The following is a 26,574-nucleotide window of genomic DNA, read 5'->3' as shown; positions in this document are numbered from 1 at the left end:
GGTATGATATGTGAAAATACCACCTGAGTGAATGTTACTACACACATTACAGGTTTCCTGCTCAAGTATGGAGTTTGCTTTTATAAATTTCACATGGTGGAAATGTGCGTGCGTGAGTGAGTTGAATCTTGTGCTAATGGGCTGTTTGCTGTGCCCAGGCTCTTGTGTGGCTCACGTGTACGTGTGGAGATGTCGACAGGCATGTCCAGAAAGGGCCGTGGACGTCCCAGTCGACGTCAGTTCGACCCGAATGACCGCTGCTACCAGTGTGGTGACCGCGGCCATTATGCCTATGACTGCTACCGCTTCAGCAAGCGAGGAGGGGGCCGCCGTAGCAGGTGATGGGACGCACGCTTTGCAGCATGTTCAAGTTCCAGCAGAAATCCCACCAAAATTGTTTTCTAACTCAAATGGTGTCTTCTGCTACAGGTCTCGATCACGCTCTCGGTCACGCTCCAGGTCCCGATCCCGTGGACGCCGCTACCGATCCCGTTCTCACTCTCGCAGCCATAGCCGCAGCCGGTAAGACGGGTTCAGTGAAATTATACCTGATTGACCTTAGGCTAGCGTTTATCAGCATTTATTGAGCCAAGGCAGATCTTTCACTTTGGAGAGAAATTCACAGCAAACTGATTCACAAAAAGTATATGAAAAGGTTAATTATGTAACTGTGCCTGTTACTATACGTGGTTGGCATAGATAAATTAACCCAAAGAAAAGTTAAAGGAATTTTTTTTTTTTTTTGTCAAAATAATTGACTTTGGATAATTTTCCACGACAGACCTCAAAACTTCTCACGGCACACTGGCTGAGAATCACTGCCTTAGAGCTTAGATTCCTCATACTGAGCTACTTAATGGCAGTGATGCACGACATCAAAAATTCAACCGGTGATTTCCCACTTTGTGTGACCGATATTGATAACACATTTATTATTATTTTTATATTACAAATATATCTGTTGTTGCATCTTAAAAGAATAAAAACATTTCAATCCCACTTCTTAATGTAGTGGAGCCGGAGGACATAACAAGTGGTCAGTGACAACATACAGTCCAAAATTAGCGTGTTATTTATTTTCTCATCAGACGAAAAGTTAATCTAGTGACAGGCCTATGTGAAGACATCTACAAGCACCAAAATGAAAACAAAAGATAGATATCACGCATCGTACCTGCACTTTGAGCTGTGGCCGTTTGTATTTCAACAAGTACAATAGGACACACTACAGTGTCATTCATTCATTGCCTGAACCACTTTTCCTCACTGTTAGCTTTTAGCTCAGCAATATATCTCTATAGTTCTTTACATTGCCGCCTCCGCGTGCCAGACCCGACAACAATCGAAAGCGCTCTCGCTGGTCAGCTATTTCGTCCAGGATGTTGAAAGTGCGGTCAATATTGGCTTGCCCTCTTTTGTTTACTTTGCCGTATGCCACATACGGCGCCTGCCAGACCTGATAACAATTGATGGTGGCTCCGTCGTTTGCGCGCGGTTTCATCTGCTAGAACTTGTCAATTTCTACTGTAATCCAGTGTTGATTAAGTCCTCACGATTACAGTTCCCAGCAACGAAGGTAAAAGTACAGTTCAAAAGTAAAAGGCGTTGGTCGTCATCCTTCTCCGGCAGCCCTAGAAGCAGATTCGGTTCCACGGCTATCGGGTTGGGTGACCGCCCAGGGAGCTGATTGGGACCGTGCGCTCATGAAATATTTTACCCCAAGTTTCAATGTTTATAATATTTTTAGAGTTGAGAAGACTTAGGCTGTTTGTGAGTGTATTCGATCCGGCTTTCAATATCGGCTTGAACATCAGCCAAATTTGCATTATCAGACCAATACAAGTGCCATATTTTTTTCCCCAGTATCGGGCAGATAGTTATCAGTCCAATAATTGTTGCGCATCCCTACTTAAAGGGGTGGCCATTTTGTCCCCTCTGTCGACTGAAAATGACATCACAACTACTCAGGGCTCAGGTAACGGCCAATCACGGCTGACTTGTTTTCTGAAGCCGAGCTGTGTTTGGTCGTTACCTGATCGTCCCAATGAAATCATTCTGGCATCGCGCTCATGATTCTACAAAACCCGGAAATAACAGCGGCGCTCGTTTTGACAGTGGGGCGTTGGGAGGGATGGGCGGATACTGGAGAAAAATTTGTGGAACACGGGGACTGTGGCGTGGAAGCTGATTTGACGGTGTGCACATCTCGTGTGCCCCCAAGACCACCGCGATGGCTGACCACCAAAATATATGCGGACAGACAAATGGGAATAGGACACGTGGAAAACAGGTTTGAAGTGCGGGTGTGCGAATGTGAGCGCGGGTTTAGGTTGGTGACTGGTCTCCCCGCAGCGCCTGTCGGAGCCACTCCTTCACAGTGCCACTTCTCTCCTATTGTGTGTACGGTATATTTCGTCATACTTCCCAGCTCTAGGGCACAATGTAAGTGCGTCGGTCAACTCAAAGTTGGAAGTAGTACTTACACAAAGGTAGTACTGTATTTTGTTAAAGGTTTAAATAATACAGTATAAAGATGCTCAATATGAAATAATCATTGAAACATACAGAGCCAGTGCCGATTCTGGCAGGGCAACCACAACATGGCTCATGGTGGCCACCCAAAAAGCTTAATGTAGGACCCTGTAAGGATATTTTTCTCAGTGTGATATGATCATCCAAATTCCTCTCCCTCCCCTCCCTTCCTTTCCAGGAGCCGTCGTCGCTCTCCATCATACTCCAGGCGCAGAAGCAGGTAAGACAGTGTCATCAGGTCATGAAAGTTTCAGTGTTCTTTGACCACATCTGTGATTATTCAACCTCCTTGTCTTTGCAATAACATCAGGTCTGGCTCTCCCGCCCGCTCTAAGTCCAGGACTCCAATGAGAAGGTAGGATGCTTTCAAATTTTGAACATGACAGCTTGACTTGACTGCCCGATTAACATTTTGCTAAGCTTGTGTTCTTGCAAAGTGGCCACTTAACTCATTCACTTCCATTGATTAATTTATTTGTCTTTTCACAGTCCTGCCATTCAATCCCAGGAACTTTTATTTGTATTTTTTTTTTAAAAATCAAACTTTAAGGTAAAAAAGGGTCTGAATATGTCTGGCAGTGAATGAGTTAATCTGCATTGTGGGAGCAAAAGCCTCGCTATAGTGTATTAGGGCCTGCCTAATATTGGTTGACTCTTTTAAAATTGATCAGAATCGGCCAATTGTTGTCTTTTTTGTTGTTGTTTTTAACTCACTACAACACAAGACAAATTTGACAACCCCACTCATAAAAAAAGACATTGGCATAAAATCAACTTTTTGGGGGGGGGTCAATTTTAATTTTCTTAAGTTAACTGATAAAGGACAATATATTGTGGAGGTCAAATATTAAATTTGTCTTTCTTTTTCTTCCTCAGTCGCTCCAGGTCCCGTTCTCGGTCCAGGTCTGCACCAAGAGGGCGCTCCGCCTCCCGTTCCCGCTCTCGATCCCCGTCGGCCAATCACAAGAGGAACAGGTAAGCAACCAATCTCTTGTTTTTTGCATAATGGCCATGTAGTAGCATTCTAGCATTTAGTCCCGCCCATTCCGGCAAGTAACACTTGGCAGGAAGAAGCACCAGGTGGTTCTAGACGATTCTTTCATATCGTAGCTGGATTCACAGCTGTAGAGTTCTAGGAGAGGGTCAGTCGTCCAGGTAGTCACAGCTTCAGGCAAGCGTGTTGACCAGGTCTTCCATCCAAACTGGCCGTGTTTCGCCATCGTCGTCCACGTTGAGTCGAGCGACCAGGGACCCGAGCCCACCACGCTGACCCTTCTGAATCTTCCGCCTCTGCTGTCAGCCATGTTGACGTGGCAGGGGAGTAGAGGACTGCAAGGAGGAGCTTGTGCCAGGTGTAGGGCCAAATAAGGAAAGATGATCATGTTTGTCTCAACTATTAAATTGAGTCTTCCTTGAAGCCGAAGAGCGTGTCAACTGTTGTTCTCTAGTTTCGCCAAATTCTTGTCAGAAAATTAATTTTGGTTCATTTAAATTTAATTTAAATATCTTACGTGCTTTGAATTGGGGATTCCTGGCCTGAGTGTGGCTAGACAAATTTAAATACAGAGCTGCAGCTAGATTTGAGCATCTTTGCCACACAGTTTTGTTTATTTTTCATATTTTCTTTAAAGTGTGAGCTGGGAGCTGCGCACTGCGCTGACACTACAGCTGATCCCAGGCCCAGGGTCTGCCAGCTGGCGGTGTGTACATCCTGCGGGAGGGTGACTAAGCGCTGACCTGAGATCAGCCTTCGCCTGGCGTTAGACAGCGAGAACCTCCCCCCGCACAGTGAATGGGTGACCGTCTGTCCGACCGACGCACACGCTCAGACGAGATCAGCCCGTGCACTCTTACAATTGTTCTCCTAGAGTCACCCAAGGCCGCCAGCCAGCCGGCAGATCTACCAGAGCGCCGACACGAACAATTCAGAGTTCGACCATTTAAAATCCATTACCTACCTACCTACCAGACCCCCTACTACCTACCTACCAGAGCTCGGCGGCCTCTGTCTTAGCTTCTGAAAATGAGAGCGAGCTGACCAGAGATCAGTCTACAAGAGCATAGTCATCCGTCCTTCAGTGCTTTCATCCTTCGCTTCTCTGTACTTGTTGTTTCTGCCAGTGTCTCCAAAGGTAACAACAACCCCCCCCCCATTTATTCCCCCACCCCATCCTCTCTATCTACACCCCCTTCCTCTCATGACAAGCTCTTATTTATGGTCAAAGCAAATGCACAGGCTTGATGTATATTGGGGACGTGGGTGGTGACAGAGTAAAAAGTTGAGAATGAGCATGCTCGCGAGTGCTGTGAGTGAGTGTTGTCTCGGAGGAACGCGTGTGTTACAACGTGGACAGAAACCCTTTCATCTGAAGCCATATTTGCTGCAGGTCAGCCAGACAGGTTGTCCTTCTTCCCTCCCTCCCTCCCCATGGACTCTCGCGTGGCTGTTGAAGGGTAGTGCTACAATTTTATCCTCACAGCCTCAAGCTGTCGCCTACTTTTTAGTTGTGACAGACTGGTTTTGCTTTGCACTGGCGATGCCATTCCTTCATTGTTTTAGCCCTGGGACAGTAACCTGTTAAACGCAGCAAGTTATTCCTCACAAGTTGTTGTTCGCCAAGCTGTGTGAGTGTATGTGTTGTCGGGTGAGGGCGGTTGTCTTCGGTCTTCAATTCTCCCCTACAGCAAACTGAGACGTCTGTGTTTCTGTTTCAGTCGTTCCCGTTCGGCAAGTCAAAACCGAAGTCCAACACCAGCCGCCAACTGAGTGAAGAACAAGACTAACGCAACGCCCTCCCCCATCCTGCTTCCTACCCCCGTCCACTTTTACAACAGCCTCCACGTTGTTTTCCATGTCAGGTCGCATTTAATTTCTTCCATAAACAATATGCATGTTGAGAGGACATTCTCCCCTTGTAAATCGGGTCCCTTTGTTGTCGTTGGTTCAAGCTAAATATTGTAGTGGACTTTTAACTCTTTCAAACACTTTGAGTCCTTTGTATTTAACATACTTTGAACCATCCATGAAGCAGATGTTCCTGGCCTGCATTCCTTCATAAATGAAGCAGATGATCCTTGCCTGCAATCGTTCATAAGTGAAACAGATGATCCTGACCTGCATTCCTTCATAAATTACATTTCTGTGCTGCACAACACCCCTACCCTACCCCCCATCTGCAAAATAGATATCACGCTCTTTGGGTTCAGTTTGTTCCTGTGTATGATTTTAAAATTGGTTTTGGATGGTTTTCTTTTTTGGTTTTTGTGTGATTTTTGGAAGGCTGCTTTAACAGTAGTTCCTGCTTCTATTAAGACAGTAGCAGTTTTATTTTTAAATAAATTTCTCCAACATAACTCCATGGCCTATTGGTATTTTACGATACGTGATATTCATTGTTGACATTTGAACACCATGTTGTCCAAACCGAATACAGTAGATAAATTTACAATACCAAAATGACGACTGCGCATGCGCAGTCGCGTTATGTAGTAGACCTGGTCAACACGGGCAGTGTGCTTTTCTAGACAAAACATGAGCGAATCCCATTTGAGTTCTCGTGTGTGAAATGTGCTACATAAACAAAGCTGCCTTGCCTCTACAGTTCAGAGAAGACTGACGCGAAAGCCCGACCCACAGTCAGGGATTCAACAACTGTAAATTACTGAAATGCGTATTTGCAAAAAACTAAACCAACTACAAAATTGGACATTTGGACAATCGGGTCGACCGTGCATGTATGATCCGACAATAACAGTATGTTTGACGCAATTTCCTCAAAATCGACGTAATTGTGCAGTGCACCATGTTTACCAGAAATGTCATTTGTGTTTAAGCCACCTGACAGGTATACAATTTGTATATTTGGGTGAAATTTGAGAATTAATGGCAAAAACAGCTGTGTAAAATAAAACTGATCAATTCATGGTAAATCCATTACGATGAGACGCTTCGGAGGCTTGACTTTGTATTGGCTGCGGCCCGAATGACATGAGATTGACACTCGCGTCCGCCTATCAGACATGACAATGCGGGACTGGGGGCGTGTCGGAAGACGAGAAGCTCGTTTCACCAGCAGTTGCTCGTCCATTTCATAGCCTCGGCAATTAGCCGCCATCCTTTTTAAACCGGCAAAACATGGCAACCGCGGCGAGTCGATATTATAGCGAGGACGGTAGGGCGACCAAAAGACAGAAAACTGACGGAATGTCAACGGTGAGCAGGTTGTTGAATGCATATGAGATTGTGATTGCTTGCACAACGTGAGCAATGCTAGCGCGACAGCTGCTAAAATACGAACGCAGCTTCGCACGGAACGTCTTAAATTGTTGCCTTTTTAATTCCATTCGTAATTATACTATCCTAAAAATGTCTGCGTATCGATGCAAATGATTTAGTTTGATCCCAAATTGCCCAGTATTCCGTGATATGTACGGAGAAATGGCGGCATTTCGGGCGTTTGTCCCCGCTGGGCCTACCTCGAGCTCGGCTTTGTTCTCGGGCCGGTAGCTTCGTAAGCTTTAGCTCTCCGGTATGCTAACAGCTAACTACTTAGCCTCTATTTTACATGACTTGCAACGTTTGTTACAATGCTAATTCCACTCCAGTTTTTCCAATATACATACTTTGTTTATTTTTTTTCATCGTACAATATTTTCTGAATTTACTTCGAGATAGGCGGTTTAAATAGTAGGCCCCACCGATATTAGAATAAGATAACCTAGGCTCCCGGTTAGGTAAACAGTCTCAAGGTTAGGTCAAACATGACGCCTCATGTTTGTAAGTGAAGTCATGTAAAAATATTAAATTTAAAACGAAAACAGCACGTTTTAAACACCCGTACATACATCGTGGACACTCGAGCAGTCCATGCCGGTTCAATATGGCGACGATGTGATCAATGTGACATGTGAACCCCGGCCTACTCGCGGCTCAGGATTTGAGAAATCACATTCACCTCTGTCTCTTTGAAATCAAACTTAAGATCGAGTTATTTTGTGGAGGTTCGAAGTCTATTGGCAACATTTGGCACGCATGTATTCTGTGACACTAAGGCTAGGTTCACACTGCAGGTCTTAATGCTCAAGTCGGATTTTTTCCCCCAAAAATCAGATTTTTTTTTTTTTTTTTGCGTAAGCGTTCATATTACATTATAAATGCGACCTGGGTCATGCTTGCTGTATGAACACATGCGTCGCCAAAGTAATGCGCATGTGCAGAAGAAGAGACAACGTCACTCCCGAGTCCCGACGTTGTGTTTGTGGAAGTAAATGTGGTCCAGCGTGTCTCGGCATTTATACAATCAAGTGATTAGACAGGAGGTAGAAATAAACACAGTATTTGGGGAAGATCACGAGGCGACGCTTTAACATTTGATTTCATGTAGACATCACTAACGACGACGTCACGTCACAACCGTGCGTAAAAAATGAATCCATCTGAGCCGTGGCTGAATTACTACGATTGCCATAAATGTCCACTTTATGCTTCATGTTTCAAGTGGGAATACATGCAAATAAAATATAAAGTCAATAGTGTTACTCTAAACAACTTTACAGATTCGATCCCCCCCGCTGCCAGCAGTCTCCCTCCGCCTGCGTGCAGCACGTTTTGGGCTCCGGATGACGTCAATGTCGGATAGATGCGACCTGGCTGTTTAGACCGCGAACACATTGAAAAAGATCGGATACGTATCCCATCTAGGACCACATACGAAAGCGACGCAGGTCGCATTTGAAAAAAATCGGGATTGAGCCGTTCAGACGGTCATTAAAAAAAATCATATACAGGTCGCATATGGGCAAAAAAATCTGATCTGGGTCGCATTTGCCTGCGGTGTGAACCTAGCCTTAGGCGTGCTCACTTTTTCCGCATTTGGCACTTCCCGTTAGTGCTCTGAGCGCTGTTTTACGAGCTAACAGACGATCAGAGTGACCAAATGTCACGACTGGCGATGCCGATTCAACATGCGTAACCGCCCCCAAGATGCTTACAGACGAGTTACGACGCTTACGGCGGTGGCCACTACCACAAAGCGACGGCGCATTCAGACTCCACGACGCTTCACAACCTCCGACGTCGGTTTGGTCTATCAGGGCCTTAAAGTGTGCAATCTTGACTCATGCCAACTATCCATTTCTGCGATAGGGCTACGAAGATCCCCACAAGACCCTTCCGTCCATTGTGGTTCATGTCCGAGGCCTGGTAGATGGTGTTACGGAGTCAGACCTGATGGAGGCCCTGCAAGAGTTTGGAACCATCAGGTGAAGAAACCATGGATTAATTAATTAAAATGTCTGTTGTTTTTATTTAGGAAATGTGATTTATCTGGTTACCTAGCCTATCCACTGTCTGCTATCCGAAGTTATACTGTATCCTCAAAATTTTCACCATATTGCAAAAAAAATGTACAATATTTGTAGTAGATTAAAAGTGGCAGCCTAAAGGGCGATCCAAGTAATAAAAAAAAAAAATCCTTACAGTAATATGTCCACTAGTCTAAACATGGCATTCTGATTAATATTGCAGTTATGAAATATGAATGCAGAAAGTTTTTCTTTCTCTGAGGTGACCATTTTGTCGACATTGTCTTAGTTACTGTCGACATAACAGCCGCTCCCTGAGATGGATAAAAAGGGTAGATTTTGCTGCTTAATATTCCACAAACGTAACATGAATCCAAATTATTGACTTGACTTTCTTTAAATTTTGATTAAAACAATGCATAATACAATACAATACAATTTTGTTTATATAGGGAGGGCATTCTCATCCTTTTCGTGTCTGTCGATTTGCTTCGGCACACACACTATTGGTACTTTGTTTGTTTTGGGCGGCTTCCTCCGCGAGACAGATAAGGAATCAAAATGTGGCACCAGCATTTTAAAACCTGAACGATTCCGGGAGAACCGAAGTGTTCGCCCCAGGCTGTTGGAAATTCTGCGTTGATGCAGCTAAATTTTCTGTACAAACCTGCCACTGATATTCAAAGACATGTTGCCACTCCTCTCATTTTATAAGCTACGTAGTGCTGATGCCCAAGAAGCGTCAGGCGCTGGTGGAGTATGAGGACATGAATGGCTCGTCCACGGCGGTGACCTACGCCGCCGACAACCAGGTGTACATCGCCAGCCACCCGGCCTTCATCAACTACTCCACTAGCCAGAAGATATCAAGGCCAGGTGACTCTGACGACTCGAGGAGCGTCAACAACATACTGCTGCTCACCATCATGAACCCCATCTATCCCATTACCACGGTGAGTGAGTCACAAAAGATTGAGCAGAACCTCTGCTCCCTCTATAGCAGATAACATTGCTTTTCTGTACAGGAGGTACTCTACACCATCTGCAACAACTGTGGCCCTGTCCACAGAATTGTCATCTTTAGGAAGAACGGTGTGCAAGCTATGGTGGAATATCCTTCCAGACAGTTAACTAGCATATGAATGTGCAGGCAATTTACATAATATCACCATCTAGATTACTTATTTTGAATCAAGAAGGTGGTAATTGTTGACACAGAAGTGCAAGCAAACGTTTTAGACCACGGCCGGGCGAAGTATGCATCAGCCCATAGAGTATTTGTATTAACTAGAAACTAATGTTCATTGTAGTAATTTTCATTTTCCCTCTTGAAACTGGTCATTGTATGTATGTATTTTTCTTATATGGTGCTTTATATACAGCATAATAAACACGAAAACATTTTTTCCATATCGCTATTGAGCAGAATCTTCACATTTAAAAGAAAAAAAAAAATTAAGTTATCGAAGAGAGGAAACTATTAACGCTTTAGATTGGTTACAGGGACATTGGCTGTCGTCTTAATTACTACAGTCAAGCCATACATTAAGATAGTCTAAACGATGAAACGTACACCTCTATATTGATTTATTTTACTTTAAAGGCGAAGTCAACCCAAACATATGTTCTTTGCAGGCCCACTAGTGAAAATACAGCATTCTGATTAATATTGTGTTTGTGGAATATTAAGCAGTTAAGCCGTGAAATCCATCCGTTTTGTGCCATCACGGGGCGGCCATTTTGTCACTTCTATCAACTGAAAATGACATCACAGATGCTCAAGTAACGACCAGCTCAGCTTCAGAAAACAGGCGAGCTGTGATTGGTCAAAACCTGAGCTCTGAGCAACTGTGATGACAGCAATGATATACGAAAAGGAACATTTAACATAATTTTCATTTTTATTCTTTAATAGTGGTTGAATTATAAGCAAAGGAATGACTAATAACTGTTCGAACGAATCATTTTAACGCTTAATTTTTCATACACATTTACATTAAAAAAAAATGTTTAACCTCATTTCCAAATGACCTGTTCCATCTATCTGTTTCCAAAATGTCCCCACTCGTCATTGTTGGACTTGGGGAAGCCTTGGGATGCCTCCAATATCATCACACTTGTAGGACAATTTGACACCTTAACATCAGTGTTACATTTGACTCGGTGCAAAGCGCCCAGCGAGCCAAAGCGTCTCTCAATGGAGCCGACATCTACTCTGGATGCTGCACGCTGAAGATCGAATACGCCAAGGTACACCCGGTGGACCCCTCACTCCAAGAATATGTCCTTAAAAAAAAAAAGCTGGTTGTCTAACGTGCCATTGGGCTTTGTTCCCTCAGCCCGCTCGGTTGAATGTGTTCAAGAATGATCAGGACACTTGGGACTATACGAATCCTAATTTGGGTGGACCAGGTAACACCGCACACACACGTACACACACCCACTCCGATTATGTTTACAAAAACTTGCTTGGTACAAACAAACACATGCATCACAATGTCAACGTCACACAAGTAGTCGCCATGTGATGTGGTTACACAGCAGAGGGCACATCCATATCTTCGAAACAAAACGCTGTTGTGCTATCGGCTGAGTTTAAACCAGGGGTCTTCAATCCTGTTCCTCGAGGGCCGGTGTCCTGCCTGTGTTCCACCTGGCCCTGCTGTAACACACACCTGATTCAAGTGATCAGGATCGTTATCCAGCTTCTGCAGACCTTTGGTGAATATCTGTAGCAGGGAGAGATGGAAAACAGGCAGGACACCGGCCCTCGAGGAACAGGATCGAAGACTCCTGGTTTAAACCCACAATTAGCCTGCGACTGTGTGGCGGGAATGTCAGCAACGCTTTGTCGCGGGAATGTAACTGGTGTTTTGGCATCGCTTGTTCTGTCCGGCCAGCCTCAACGATGTTAACGTGAGTGTTGCTTAAGTTACTGGTTTCAAGTAGAACCTCCCAAGTACCAATAAACCAACATTAAAATACACTTGCATGGTAGGCTGAAATCTTCATTTAAAAAATGGCAGCTTTGATTCCTAATAGAGTTGCAACTATTAATCGATTCAATATTTGATTATCAAATTATTCAATAACATTCTGATTAGGGCTGAACAATCATAGAAAATCTAATTGCATTTTCCCCCCCTAAAATTGTGATTGCGATTTGATTTTTTTCCCCCTCAAGGCCCTTTTTCTAATGTACTTTTCAACAATGAAACTTTATTACAACAAAAAATGTCAGATCTGTTATGCATTTTAGAATACTCAGGTAAAAGCAAATTAAGCATTAATATGAAAAACACTATCTTCTACAATTGCAGGTATATTTATTAAACATTGTGATGTGCAGTTTGGTAAGCGTTCACCACGACATAATTCAGATTACAAAATTCAATATATATCATCTCAAATCCTGATTATGTTGCAAATGTAATTAATCGTTCAGCTCAATCGATTTATCGTTTACAGACCTTAACTTAAAATTGTTCAAATCCTCTGAATTTCAACCGCAATAGGTCATTCTGAAAATCTGATCGCTGTAGTGAACCGTAACAGCAGAAAGCAGCGGTCGGTGTTTATCGCTTGAACCAAGCTCTTGAGTCTCACTGCTTTAGATGCCTTTTCCATGAAAATTGTGATCAAGTTTCAAATTTCTTGCATTGCAGTTTTTTGATTAAAACGCAAAGCTTTTTTTTTTTTGTGCGTATTTTGAGTAAAAAGAAGAAAACTTTTCAGACGATTGTAAATTCTTGTTTCGCGCACGGATAGTCCTTTTTTCTTCGCTGAGCAACTCTCATGCCAGGTCGTGAAATGGCGGTTCAAAGTTTTTGGGCCGGTGGGCTTGAGAGGTTCCACTATTTCAAATTTAGTGTGGCTTTTCTTATTTTTGAAGATATAATAAATCTCCCTGTGTTTTAGGTTTGGAAAGAAAAAGTCCAAATTTTGACATGCATGCTTTTTGCTGGTTATACGTGGTTATACATGCTGGTTATAGAACCATATGTTGTAGTGTTGCGCTCTCATAATGTGTAGTCTTATAAACCACTTTGCGTCTGCATTCTTGTGCACACAGCCGCAGCTTGTCAAATGTGCACTTCAATCTTTTAACATTTTTTTCCCCCTCCTTTGAGTCTTTTTTTTTTTTTTTTTTTTTTTTCCCTCTGGAAACACAACTGATCCCCTACAGTTAACACTCTAGCACAAACGCGCTAAAGTCACAGAAAGGGAGCGGCAGACACACGCCGACATCACGGCCGCCACCTTGTGTTCTCCACAGAGGACACAACCCCTCTCACACCCCCTCAGTCAAGACTCTGTAACGACTTTATTTGCCCTCACTCGCTGCTCCGCTCCGGAGCGCGACGGCAGCGCACATGTCTTGAAGGCGCCGAGCTACGCTTGGTCCCAGACACACCGGGGTGCTCCAAAAAGCTTCGACACCACACCCCCCGCCACCGCCACCACCTCCAATCATCATCGTCATCCATCACCACCACCACCACCACCCCCCCAAAAAGGAGGCTGACACCAGAGAGGACAACACACCCACCCAAAACAGACAAAAAGGCCACACTGATGCGCCAACACCACCACACACCGCAACTGATCCAAGCACGGAGAGCCGACTGATGAAGACACTGCTGACAACACCAGAACAGAACATGCAGGCCCATTTCTGCTGACTCAGCCTTGTCCTTCTCTACATGCCTCCTTGTATCGATGCTTTGTCTCCCATCTTTCAGAGTCTAGAAGCTGGCTAAGTCCTCCCGCGTGAGGCCATGTTGCCTCGGGGGCCCGGCCTGCGTCCCTCCTTAAGCGGACTGTTCCAAAAAGGGAACGAAAAGGGGGAGCTGCCTGAAAATGGGACCGGGCGGCGCTCGTTAAGGCGCCGAGGTGGCCGGTTGTTTCTATCTCCCGCCGCTAAAGAGGCTATGGGTGTGCGATGAAATGATAAGTGGAGTGGTGCAGCCACTGCAGCCTTCCTTCCTCTGTGTGTGCGCATGCAGTAAGTAACACGAGAAGCCTCCTCAGCACCCAACATGGCCACACCTCACTTTTTTGTACACTCTCCGGAACGCCATCAGAATGCCCCCTTTCTCTTGACGCCACGTGTCAAGCTTGTAGGCGAGGTGCTGGAAGCGAGGGCCTCCTCCAGGCTTTCGCCACACTGCTTTACTGCCACTTTTGACTTAAGTCCTCTCCCACCCACTGTGCTGACATTGTGAGCGTGTAACATGGCCGCCTCTCTGAATGTGTGTGATTATTGTGTACCCGTGCAGATGGCGACGTGGATGGCAATGGGAGCAACGCAGGTGTGTTTTCTTTCTCCAAAGTATAGTAATTGTCTTGCCCTTGATTGACAGTTTGAACTCACTCCCGCATACAACTTCAACCCGTCTGTGTGCCTCCTCCACCATGAATGCTATGTCTACCCTCCTTTTCTAAAGGGGACCGTCCCAAAAAAAAAAAAATTGTAATGTCTTGTCACTCTAACATTGGTACACCCTGCGGTAGAGGCGCTGGGGTGAGCGGTGGCTCATATTTACATGAGACGGGGAATTCTTGATCCTCGGGCTGTGTTTACCAAGGCATGTCACTTTTTTTTTTTTTTTTTTTTTCTTCTAATAACACTGCTTGTAGTGTGCGAGTGTTGTTCTGTGTTGGTATGTATTAAGTTTGTCCACCACCCCGGGGCTGTCCCATGGCGTAATATTTTGTTTTCTCCTCCCAAGACGACATGAGCGGCAACCCCAACAAGCGTCAGCGTCAGCCGGCCCTACTGGGCGACCACCCCCCGGAGTACAGTAAGACAATAATGGTGAATGTAATCGTAAGGCGCCGTGCCGTCCCCCTAAGCGGCGGCGTTGTCGCTCTCGTTACCTAACAGGTGGCGGTTACCACGGCTACGACGAGAGCTACGGCTCCTCGCCCTACGAGAACCGCCGCATGGGACCGCCGATGAGGGGCCGCGGCGGTAGAAGCTACCAGCCCAGCTACGGCCCCCCGCCGCCACCTCCCGGCGAGTACGGCGCCCACGCGGACTCGCCGGTGGTCATGGTGTACGGACTGGAACCTGCCAAGATGAACGCCGATCGCGTCTTCAACATATTCTGCCTCTATGGCAATGTGGAGCGGGTCGGTTCATATCTACTGCACACGTATGATGTCGCCGATTTGCACAGTATTTAATGTACGCGCTCCAATGTAACCTCACAGGTGAAATTTATGAAGAGCAAACCGGGTGCCGCCATGGTGGAGATGGGCGACTGTTACGCCGTGGACCGCGCCATCACGCATCTCAACAACAACTTCCTGTTCGCACAGAAGCTCAACTTGTGGTGAGTGGACGCTCGATTAGGCAAGAAGCCATCGCGTCGTAAGTCATGCGAAACAATGCCGTATGACTCCACCCTCCGTTTCCACGGACGCAGCGTCTCCAAGCAGCAGGCCATCGTGCCGGGCCAGTGCTACGAGCTGGAGGACGGCTCGAGCAGTTTCAAGGACTTCCACGGTTCCAGGAACAACCGCTTCACGTCGCCCGAGCAGGCGGCCAAGAACCGCATCCAGCACCCCAGCAACGTGCTGCACTTCTTCAACGCCCAGCCCGATGTCACGCCTGAGATATTCTCCCAGGTAAGGGCCAAAACAACAACAACAACAACACCACCACCATGTTGAAGAAGTCGGCTCAATTCGGCTGTCCTTTTTCATGACAGATCTGTGAGGACATCGGCGTCAAGTGCCCCGCCAACCTCAAAATGTTCACAGGCAAGAGTAAGATGTCGTCATTGTTGTTCTGATTATTAATTGTGGATTTTCATAGTTGGCCACTCTTGAAAGATTTGTCTTTTTAAATGTACTAAATTACAAAGATTTTTTTTTTTTTTTAATTTACTAAAACTATATATGTATATATATTTCTTTCTCTATGCCATGTTAGGGGCCTGTCACTTGTTTCAGGCAGATTGAAGGGCTACACAGGAGAAAACGGACTGGGCAATTTGGTGACACCAGGAAGGCAGATATGCCAAGCAAGCATTGCTAAATTACAGTGAACCCTTGCATGGTTGAAGTTGGGCATTTGCGAATTTGCCCCCTTTTTTTTTTTTCTTCCTGGAACCTATCTCAAATTTACTGGGAAAACTCGGAACACAACCTGTTTGCTGTTTTGCGCTCGGCCTAACGCTTTATTAGTGCTTCAAATGGGGAGGGGGGGAATAGCGAATAACTTTTAAAGAAAAAAAATTTGTGTAGCTTTTCCGAATTTTTTTTTTTTTTTTTTTTTGGGCAAATTTAGTAGGTCATTCACTCACCAAATCCCATGGAGTTTCTTACAACAGTATTTTTTTTTTCTTCTTGTTTCCTCCACCAGGCGGCACTGCTGCTCCGAGCGACCGTAGCGCTTCGGGCTTGCTGGAGTGGGAATCCATCAACGATGCCATGGAAGCTCTGGCCTTGATGAACCACTACCAGATGAAGAATGCAAGTATGTGGCACGCTAACCCCCCCCCCACATGTAACTGATGTTAGCCAATTAGTCAGTACTTTTCACTAATTCCTGACTCTTCCATTTTTCAGCCGGTCCTTACCCTTACACCCTCAAGCTGTGCTTCTCCACCGTTCAGCATACCAACTGAAGGCGCTTCGGGTTTCAAGGTGGTGCAGCTTGTGCGAGGATGGCAAATGTTTTATTTAAGTGTCACAGTAACAATGTTCAGGTTGGCAGTTGTCGTTTTTTTTTTTTTTTTTTTTTTTAAATTTTGCTTTCTGCTCATGATGTGAGAGATGATTGATTTTAGTAATGACGGCGTACTTTTCACGCTGTTCCATGGGAGCTTTTATTTGGACACTTTTGTTGCAATTACCCCTTTGTGGGTTCAGCATTATGTCATCGTTTTGTTGTAAGAAAATAAAAAGTCATTGTGTGGCTGAGAGTGAAGTGCGTTGCTGCCAAGTGATTTAAAGTCCAGAGAATAAATTCAACAAATAATTTACATCATACCCTATAAGATAAAACAAACAGGGTTCATGATTACTGATATATTGGACATTGTTGTTCAAATAACATAAAAGTCAAAAGTAGATTTTAATGAATGACTCAATCTTGTTAACTTGTCATTGTTTGTCACTGCTGCTGTCAATCACAGGATATCATTTGGATGTCATTGTGTCAGTGAGCGGTTATGCACGGGCGCCCCGCCTCCCTCGACCGCACATCGACGCTAATCAGATGAGTCAGCCGGTGTCTGTCATCACTTGATGTCGGCAGCTATGAAATGAGTCAAAACGCGCAACATGTTTTACCTTCGATGGTAGTGACGTGTGGATCGATAAAATAGTGATATTCCGATTCAGAGTACTCAATTTTTAAGTACCGATCCTCAAGCTAAAGTATCGCTATTTGCAATTAATTCATATATACAATGTATTAATCTATAATTTAGAAGGTTGTATTATCCAATCAGAATTGTTGTTTTCGATGAGTTGCCAAGGGCAAAAAGCTTTTTACCTTGGCGGAAACCGATTGCTGGCTCTGGTCCCGCCCACCAGAAGTTTGTAAACGGGTTTGATTGAAGAACGATGAAGGCCCACGTCTCGTAGGCATGTCACTGTTGACAAGATGACATGGAAGTGGTAACAAATGAGTTTGTAGTTTGGTTCAGCTGATGTGTGAGCGCAGTGGCAGTGCATGTGGCTTTGTTTGCAGCTTTGTGAAAAAAAAAAAAAAAAATCACTTCCAGTGTCGATTTCGGAGCGGTATGATATTTGGGTCCAGTATTACTTGGTATCGGATCGAATCCAAATCACTAGTATCGCCCATCCCTATTTGAGAGGTGCTCACTATATAAATAGACACTATAGCAGAGTGGGCTGTTTATGTGATGTAACTCTCGCCCTAACTCCTCCGACTCAAAAAGAACAAGGACCGCTCCTTTGTTTAACATGAGGACTACCCGAATTCTAAAACTACTTTGATCATTTTTCTTTGATGACAGTCTAAAACGTTTAATGTGCATGTAAAAAAAACCTTAACATGGCTCAAGGCTAGCAAACCACGACCGATCACCACCAAAATACAGTGGCGATTGCTTTGATATTTTTAGAGGGAAGTGGGCAAAAGTGGAGATGTGCATGTGAATTTTGGTGGCAAAATTACTGTATAACATTTTTTTATTGACCGTGGTGACTTTTTCTCAAAACTTTTTTTCCCAGCGCTGAAAATTGGTTGCCATGTAAACCCGGCGCAGAAATAAGGACCCGTAAATATGTTTATATATTTTAATGCAATAAAATGGCAGCATGAGAATAATATTTATACAGACAGGAAAAGTTGAAAGGCCAAGAATGAAAGAATGGAAGAGCACGAAGCCAACGACTGAGTCGCATGAAAAGCCTCCAGGAGAGGTCAGAGACAAACGCCTTCATGTGCCCTTTCCGTGATGTGTACTTGACCTTACACTCAACAAAAATATAAACGCAACACTTTTGTTTTTGCACCAATTTTGAGTGGGCAAATGCTCACTTTGGATGACGTCTGGCACAGTGGAGAGGTGTTCTCCTCAAAAAAACAACCAAAAAACATTGTGAACAAATTTGAGAGAAATGCTGATATTGTGTATGTGGAAAAAGTTTTAGACCTTTGAGTTCATGGAGTTATATTTTTGTTGCGTGTAATTTGAGCTGTGCTCTCCTTAAGACCATTTTATGATACAAAGCCACAACCTGCCAAACAGGTTAGAACGAGGACTTGTGCAATCTTGCCGCGCCTCTTTTAATTTGCTCATAGCTCATGAACATAACGATGTTCCACAAGCCCAAGCGCAGGAAGGAGGCCATGAATCTAAAAAAGGAAAAAGGGGGAAAAATTTGTTAATTTCTTGGTCGTCTGATGTGACATTTGTACTCATTCACTGCCAGCTAATCAGTTAGTTGTGGATTAATCGATGAATTGTTGCACCTCTTATTCAATATCCTCTTGTGAGGAGAAGCAGTTTTTGGATAATGGATACATACGCTGTAAGTGTGAGGTGCCTCAACGTGTCCCAACTTTCAACGTGCTGACATTTCGCTACCTCGTAATCACCTTGGGGCGAAACGAGTCGAGTAATTCGAGTCCCTCAGTTCAAACATATTGGAGGCATTTTTTCTTCCGTAGGTCCACTGTCAGGAAGAAGTCGTCAAGCCAACCACAGCTACAATTGTTCATGCTATACATGACAGTAACGCGTCGCAAACATGGTGAGAAGGCCAATTTCAAAATGAACCTTACCTTACTAAATATTATATGGACGTCAACACTTTGCTATGCTTATATTTTGAATTGCTCTCAGGACTGTGTTTTGGCATAGCGGCTGACTTGACTCGTCTTCCGTATTTTGTTTGTCACAAACTGTTGCTACTGACGTCAACAACACGTCGTCGTCCTGAAATAACGTTCGGTTGCTAATTAAGGGAGCTAAAAACAACAACAACTTAATTACGCCGATACTCTATTGTACTGTTTTCACTTGTTGTCAGCGTTTAGCGGCAGCTCAAATGATCACATTTTAACAAATCAGGCTTACTAAAGCGATTTGTTTTAATCCGACAAAATCGCTACAGTTGTTCTGACGTTACTTTGTTTCATAGACCAAAATCCAGAGATGGGCATTCCGTCCCAGGAACGGTCCCGGACGGCCAACCATTTTGTGGACGGACGGTCGGAGGACGAGAAGTCTTTTAAAAAGACGGACTAGGCAAGGACAAAGTTTTGCAATGAAACACAATAATATTGCTTTATGAAGTCATCTTAAATATTATCGTGATGTTCCTCGGCGGGCTCCGGTGTATGAGTGTACAGACGCTTTTTTTTTGCGGCGGGAGCGGGGGTGCGGACTGACGGAATGTCAGGACAGAAGCGCTTGAAAAGGACGAGGACGGACAGGGTCAGAGGACAATTATTTTTGTGAATAAGGACGGAGGGGCGAGGACGGAAGGGTACGCAGGTCACGAACGGAGGACGGAACTTGACAAAAGAGTAAAAAGATTTGTGTAAAATCTCATCAATGTTTGTAGAGAAGGAAAATAACGTGCTGCTATGCTCAGTCTATAGTATTCATAATTGTTCTTTACCAAGCAAAACTGTATTTGAACTTTTATCTAAATACCCTATTATTTGATAGAATTTTTAGCAGGATATCCAAAGAGCAAAATATTCAATAGGTGCAGCCCTATAATCAATATGACAAGTCGAGACTTGCCTATTCTTTACCTTCCACTCAAAAACTGGCTTGACCCCAAATCCAAAGCAATGCAAGGACACCATCGACAGTGGTTTACAAAATTGAATATCACAAACAAGCTTTTCCAAGCCTACCCGTTGAAAATATGAATATACTCGTCGGCAGAAGAAAATGCTTGGATTCGGTATAGGCAGTAAGCGTCCACGGCGGTGACTGAGTTCATCCAGCATGTACCCCTTATAGAAGGCGGTGAGCCCCTCTTTGAGCAGCATGGTGACGGTGCAGTTGATGGCGCCGCCATACTGGCCCGGCACCGAGTTCATGTAGCGCGTTTTGATCACGTCCACCGGAGACGCCACCACCGTGGTGCAGAAGCCAGCAGCAAAGGCGGCCGTGAAGTGGCACGGCATGTTGTCTGGAGGGGAGGCATGCGGACACATTGCATAGGCCAAGCTGCCATCACACTCGCACTAAACATCTGGACGCCTTGTGACTACAAACATACAACTGTTTCACGCATGCAATCATTAGCGTCAGGTGACTCGCAGCAGCCTGCTCTGGTGACACAAACGTACGCAAGTTTCTACTTGCCCGTCATTAGCTTGTACTGCAGGATGTGCTCTTTGATGATGTCATAGGTGACCATCTCGCAGCAGTTGACGATGGCATTGCGAGCGATGTTTGGCAGACAGCCTGCGCAGCCAAGCATATACGTTGAGGTCAAGCCGTCTACAGTATTTTGCCAAGTGAAAATCATCACATTGTAACTTGATAACTTAACGACAAATAATGTCTCTTTGTTCTTCAGTCTACAGTATGGCCTTAGTAGGTAGGAGTGTCTTCTTTTTAAATATGAGATCTTTTTAGACAATGGGCCGTATACAGTATTTGGCCAAGTGAAAATGATCACATTGTAACTTGATAACTTGTCACGTTATAACTTGAAAACTTTATAAGATTATAACATGAAATTTAACATGTAATTTATCCTGTTTAAGCATGAAATTGATCACATTATAATGTGATACAGATTTCTTTTTTTCCTAGTGTGGCAGCAGTACGCTTCTGAATTTTTTTCTGTTGCCCCCTCTCGGGCTAAAATACTAAGTTATAAGTATGATATTTGGAGGGTAATTTTTGTTGATGTGTGCTGCTTGTAATTTGCTAAAACATTTTTGCCTTATCACAGGCATATATTATGAACGTAATATTGTGACTCTAGTCAACAGCAAGTTTTAATTAGAGACATCTTTATGTGTCCCTAAAGGTATTTGTGATTTAAAAAAATATCTTTCCTTTTTTTTCTAGCCCATCAGTTTAAAATTTTTTTTTTTTTTTTAGATATTTCCATTTTGGGTTTTTAAGTTTGACCAATAAAAGCTTGCACAATATGCATTTTACCATGCGTCAAATTAATTTATATAACCCTTAATCACATTATCATTATATTATAACTTAAAAAAACTGATGTGGTAAAGAAATAAATGAAGGCTGATCCGGAATCGCCGCGAACAAAAAAACATTTTTTTACATTTTTTTTTACTCTTGTAATTATGCTCAGATGTTGTGTCCCTCAACATACAGTAAATACAACCCTGTCACTAATACCTTCTGGGCCATCTAGAATGGAGAGGAAAAAGTGAGGTGCATGACTCAGCAGAAATTACATCAAGTTGTTTTGCTGAGCAAGCGATGCTGCTGTTATTCGTATTATCAGAAAAAGACAAAGGAATATTTACATTTTTGGGCTTTCATCATGTAATCAAATTTCTTCTTGATCAGTTAGCAGAGCAGCTAACAAAGCTAGCATGTACTCTTGAGCAAAAAGTCTTAACATCAGCATTGATTTGCAATCTTGTTACTGGAAAGCCTGTTATTCTTTTGGGACCACCTTTACCTTTCCACAGGCCTCGGACCCCCTCGTCCCTGGCTATGGTCCTGTAGGCGTCCAAAGTGTTGCTGTACCTGTTCTCCGAGCCGCCCTGAGGCAGGCGCACCTGCGCCTGGAAGCGGACTTTCACCACGTCGGTGGGTTGGGCCGCCGCCACCGCCATGGCCCCCGTGGTGCAGCCTGCCAGCAACCGCGCCACGATGCCGGCGTCTGGCAAACCAGCAGACAACAATGAGAGCAGTTAAAAGTCAACGTTTGGGCTTGAATTACCAGCAGCGCGGACGGATGATGTCATTGTGCATCCATTCTCGACTTTCAACGATACTATTCTCCACAGCTGGGCATTTCGACTAGGCAACGAACCGGTCCGTCTATTTTCACCCAGGCACATAAAAAGAAACACTCACATTGACACCTAGAAGAAGTCGGAGGAGTAGGACGACAATTTTGAGAGTCTAACACGCATGTTTTTGGAACATGAGAGGAAGCTGCAAACGCTCCTGGAAGCCCAGAATTGAACCCCGAACCTCACAGCAGTGAAACAGACATGCTAACCACTACTCAACTGGGATGCCCACAATACTAAAAGGCCTTTTCACACTGCACTCAGTTTTCTTGGCGTTCAATGCGGCTCCGGTAGGTGCTTGCCCATATTTGGAAGTGGTTCGCTCAGCAGAACCCTAACAGGAAGTAGTGTGGATGCTTTTCCCACTGGTTAATCTATTGCTGTGAGCACTCTAAAATCACTCTGCCAAGCCCTCTATTAGGTGCACCATCTGATGTCACAGATGCTCAGGGCTCAGGTAACCAATCGCGGCTCACCTGTTTTCTGCAGCTGAGCCGTGATTGGTTGTTACCCGAGCAATTGTGATGTCATTTTCAGTCGACAGAAGTGACAAAATGGCCGCCCCCGGAGATGGCTAAAAACGGCTGGATTTTGCTGCTTAACTCATATTCCACAAAAGAAATATTAATCAGAATGCCGTGTTTCAACTAGTGGGCCTGCATAGAACACATTCTTAAAAAAATGTGTTTGGGCTAATTTCCGTTTTAAATACATATGGGTCATTTTCATATAATTTAATCAATAATGGTTAACGCACATGTCACTTGGTTTTTACGTATGTGTAAATGTGTCCGGTACTGAAAGAGTCATGCTTAAAAGTCCTTTTTTTAAAAACGTAATGATGATTAAAAATGTTTCATGAGCATTCAGCAAAAAGCATTCATGGTCAAAGCAACCCTTATAGACAGCAAATGGTCGTGGCCAATTATAATACATTATTTGCAAAATGGTAAAGACAAGAAGCACTGCTGTGCCAAAGAGGTTTAGGAAAATGGTGATCGATCGATTGTCAACAACGACGGACACAGACGGTTCGGCAGCTCAATGTATTTTACTTGTACACTTGCTCGAACAATATTGCTGGTTCTTAAACAGCGATAGCACATTACAGCGCTCCTAATGGAGACTCTCTCTACTACACATGACAGATCCTAGATCAGATAAAGCGTCAATCTCAGAACAAGCGGCAATCACTCCACCTGTCATGTAAGGACTTCTCTCTTTCTGCGCAAAATGATAGACGACTGCTGGAGGCAGTCAAAAGCAGCCAGAAATATCCATAGAAAAAATACATTTGGTGAGTGACACTCCTCTTTTACATTTCAGATTTCTTACACCGTTTTTTTTAATGAAAAGAGCCAAATTGTGGTTTCATATCAGGTTTCATATGAGGTGACATATCGTCGCTGTCCTGTGAAAAACACTGTCCATATTTTTTTTCATTTTTTCGTGAATGTGGTTTCAGCATTAATGTGAAAATTTGAAGAAAAAAAAAAATCATACATCATGCCCACACCACCGTGGCACAGTGCACCTGTCCCTTATTTGGGAGTGAGAAAGTTGACAACCCTACTATAGGGTGACATCAGGGAAATAAAAATTCCTGCCACAGGTCCCACCACCTTTTTTTTTTTTTTTTTTCATCAAACGGCCACGCTTACTCTCCGAGCCCCTGCTGTAGAACTGCTTCATGGTGTCGTACAGGCCCACCCGCACCGAGGCAAAGCACATCTGTCTGTGCAGGCCGGCCACCAGTCCATTGTAGAGGCCCCTGGCACCCTCGGTCCTTAGGATGGTCAAGATGGTGCCGGACACGCCTCTGTACATGGCCCTCTGGCCTCTCACCAAGGGCTTGGATTCGCCTTGAATCTAAAGAGAGAATGCTGTAACTGCATTGACATTTTCATCAAATTTCACCAACAGATACGCATAGACTTTGTTGTCGATAAGAATTGGTTCAGTTCCCATTCAGTGATGGTCTCTATATGTGCCTCAGTGCCTTGAGACGGCGTGGTCCGTTGAGTTAGCTGGGATAGGATAAGATGCGTAGAAAATGAATGTATGGATGAATTAGGTCACAATTACACCAAATCTGTAGGGGTTCGCAAAAGAAAACCTGGTAATTGACAAAATGACCATCAAAGGTCCATGTCAAACCAAAATGGCAGTTTTTGGGTGGTACTATTCCTGCTAGCTAGAGAAACTGTCTTTGGACCAGGGCTTATTATTATTACTATTTATTTTTTTATGTTTACAAGTTGACTCATTACTTGTCTGAAAATGCAACTTTTTCAGAAATTGGAAGACGCCGACGCACATAAGGCTCTTACTGAGGCCAAACAACTGAATTATCCACCTGAGCCGCTTATCCTCACGAGGGTCGTGGGCGTGCTGGAGCCCATCCCAGCTGTAGGGCAGTAGGTGGGGTACACCCTGAATTGGGTTAGGGTGGAATTGGGTTGTCAGTGAAATGGGCATCCAGCGGCGTAATCCATTGTCTTACATGTGTTGAACCACTAAAGGGCAGAGTGCAGACTATGCCTGTGCAATGTTACTGCAGGAAACGCACATGAAAAGTGTTGTGCAGGCACTTCATTTAGGCAGCTCCGTTGTATCGCAGAAGAGAACAGTGGTCTTGCTTTTTAAAACAAACACAACACAACACGTCAGTCGGCACTTGACCCAGTTAGCGACGATTACAGGGACACAAATGAGTCCGTCCACAAAATGGGCGTCCATCCGTTCAGTCCCTGGGACTGAATGCCCATCACTAGTGATGACCTCTACATCGGAGAGACCACGCAACCCCTACACAAATACACGGCACAACATAGGAAGGAGTGCAGTTCCCAAACCTGGTAACAATAACCATATTTTGACCACCCCATATCCTATTGTGAAGGATATGGGGGACATCATATTAGCCAATATGTTAACCGAGTGATTATTGTATTGCATATGGATAATCATGGTTTTATGTGAATCAGTATATTTTGTGGTACATGGATCAGATAGTAATTGTGTTACACATTTTTGATAATGGCCTTACACATTTATGGTCATCATACACAATTAGCTAAATATCTTTACACATAAGCTGTTACAACATAAGGGCTGAGAAGGAACACTTTTTGTGCCTTGTGTAAGCTCACAGACACGCACACACCAACAGGCATTCATATACAATTGTTATGCACTTTTATCTGTACACGCATATACACACAAGCTTGTGGAGGGAGTGTGGCCTCGAGTTTTCACAGGGCTGAGTCCTTGGGACTCTGGAGCCGCCAGCCAAGGGAAGGGCTCGAGACGCCAAGATGACCTGAGACTTGGAGTGATAAGCCACGGAGGGAGAAGATTGGAGTCTACCGACATTTTTGATTAGATTCCTCTGTTAGGGCAATATGGTATATATAGTATGTGAGGGCTGCATTTTAGATGGCGGGCTTTTCTGACTGTGCCCGTCATGGACGGGCACGAGTGCCCCGCGAGGTTAAGGAAAGCAGCCCAGCTTGGCTTTTGTCAGATTCCTGAACTTCAGAGATTGAAAGAAACAGACGGAAAATTCAATCAACTTGTGTGAGTCTTTATTATTATTTTTATATTTGAATGCCTTCTTGAACGATATAATGAGCACGCAGTGAGTTGTTTTTGTGAATTGATAATTGGGCTTGGTTCAAGTACAGCATCAAATTTACTTTGGTGCACCTTTTGTTCAGGTAAAACTGCCAGGTGGAATTACAAAGGGTTAAAGAATAAAGTAAATATGAAAAAAAGACAACAACAGCATTTCATGTCTGCAACTCACCTGCAGTCTAACTTTGGTTGTGTCCAGCGGGAAGGTGACCAGGTCTGCCACGCAGCCGGCTGCCCCGGCCGAAAAGATCTTGATGGGCACTGATGGGTTAAGATCGGCAGAACCGCCTCCGCCGACCATTGTCAAAAAAGAAAAGGTCTGGCTGACGACCAACCTGTCTTTAGGCACAAAAACAACTGTGCGCCACCAGGAGCCACATTGAAACTACTTCACGGAGGAAAAGTGAGTCCTTAAGACTTAGTTGGGTACAGGTCTGGCGCCTTCAGCCCTACACGAGCCGCAAACCGTCATGCCCTCCCAGAAAGACAAGATCGGCGGAGGCGACCGATGGCTCAGTCAGTCACGTGTATGCGCTTGTGCAGCTGCGATGCAGGCATGCAAACACGGCCCATGCAAATGAGCCGCGTCACCTGTGCAACTATTTGACTTCATTCAAACTTTTGCAACGTCATGAGAAAGTAAT

The 26,574-nt window shown here is 44.3% G+C and overlaps 3 protein-coding genes across 10 annotated transcripts in view; 2 read left to right on the top strand and 1 right to left on the bottom strand.

The window, feature by feature from the left end:
• The window catches only part of srsf7a (serine and arginine rich splicing factor 7a), a 7,274-nt gene extending 1,388 nt beyond the window's left edge, over positions 1–5,886 (top strand). The window contains exons 3-10 of one of the 3 annotated variants that reach the window (XR_015087500.1): positions 159–338; positions 430–522; positions 2,711–2,752; positions 2,843–2,887; positions 3,409–3,507; positions 4,164–4,328; positions 4,401–4,664; positions 5,248–5,886. Coding sequence is in view for 1 of the 3 variants with exons in the window: in XM_086036078.1 (XP_085892204.1) it covers positions 159–338; positions 430–522; positions 2,711–2,752; positions 2,843–2,887; positions 3,409–3,507; positions 5,248–5,299 (511 nt within the window). In the remaining 2 variants the exon portion in view is untranslated. Of the gene's footprint in view, positions 1–158; positions 339–429; positions 523–2,710; positions 2,753–2,842; positions 2,888–3,408; positions 3,508–4,163; positions 4,665–5,247 lie in introns of all 3 variants that reach the window. The other 2 variants (XR_015087499.1, XM_086036078.1) reach the window with 2 other exon arrangements.
• Positions 5,887–6,572: 686 nt separating this feature from the next.
• Positions 6,573–16,769, top strand: LOC147144891 (heterogeneous nuclear ribonucleoprotein L-like). 3 transcript variants are annotated; one of them, XM_086036859.1, is made up of 14 exons: positions 6,573–6,745; positions 8,678–8,793; positions 9,551–9,788; positions 9,861–9,948; positions 10,991–11,085; positions 11,175–11,247; positions 14,115–14,147; positions 14,568–14,639; positions 14,723–14,970; positions 15,052–15,173; positions 15,267–15,468; positions 15,552–15,603; positions 16,208–16,321; positions 16,414–16,769. In XM_086036859.1, exons 1-14 carry the CDS (start codon positions 6,668–6,670, stop codon positions 16,470–16,472), a joined length of 1,590 nt encoding a protein of 529 aa, XP_085892985.1. In that variant the 5' UTR covers positions 6,573–6,667; the 3' UTR covers positions 16,473–16,769. The 3 variants fall into 3 exon arrangements, with proteins under 3 accessions (XP_085892985.1, XP_085892984.1, XP_085892986.1); XM_086036858.1 differs by having other exon boundaries at positions 15,552–15,609; XM_086036860.1 differs by lacking the exon at positions 14,115–14,147 and having other exon boundaries at positions 15,552–15,609.
• Positions 16,770–18,100: 1,331 nt separating this feature from the next.
• On the bottom strand, positions 18,101–26,442 carry LOC147144890 (dicarboxylate carrier UCP2-like). Of its 4 annotated transcripts, none has more exons than XM_086036862.1 (6): positions 26,103–26,442; positions 23,956–24,163; positions 21,955–22,158; positions 20,649–20,750; positions 20,192–20,472; positions 18,101–18,676 (listed from the first exon to the last, which is right to left on the bottom strand). In XM_086036862.1, exons 1-6 carry the CDS (start codon positions 26,229–26,231, stop codon positions 18,617–18,619), a joined length of 984 nt encoding a protein of 327 aa, XP_085892988.1. In that variant the 5' UTR covers positions 26,232–26,442; the 3' UTR covers positions 18,101–18,616. The 4 variants fall into 4 exon arrangements, with proteins under 4 accessions (XP_085892988.1, XP_085892990.1, XP_085892987.1 ...); XM_086036864.1 differs by having other exon boundaries at positions 20,292–20,472; XM_086036861.1 differs by having other exon boundaries at positions 18,101–20,472.
• Positions 26,443–26,574: the final 132 nt, after the last annotated feature.

This window comes from Filicampus tigris, chromosome 7 (genome assembly GCF_054856515.1).
Source record: "Filicampus tigris isolate MCC_2025a chromosome 7, RoL_Ftig_1.0, whole genome shotgun sequence".
NCBI lineage: Eukaryota > Metazoa > Chordata > Actinopteri > Syngnathiformes > Syngnathidae > Filicampus > Filicampus tigris.
This window is presented reverse-complemented; position numbering and strand designations above follow the sequence as displayed.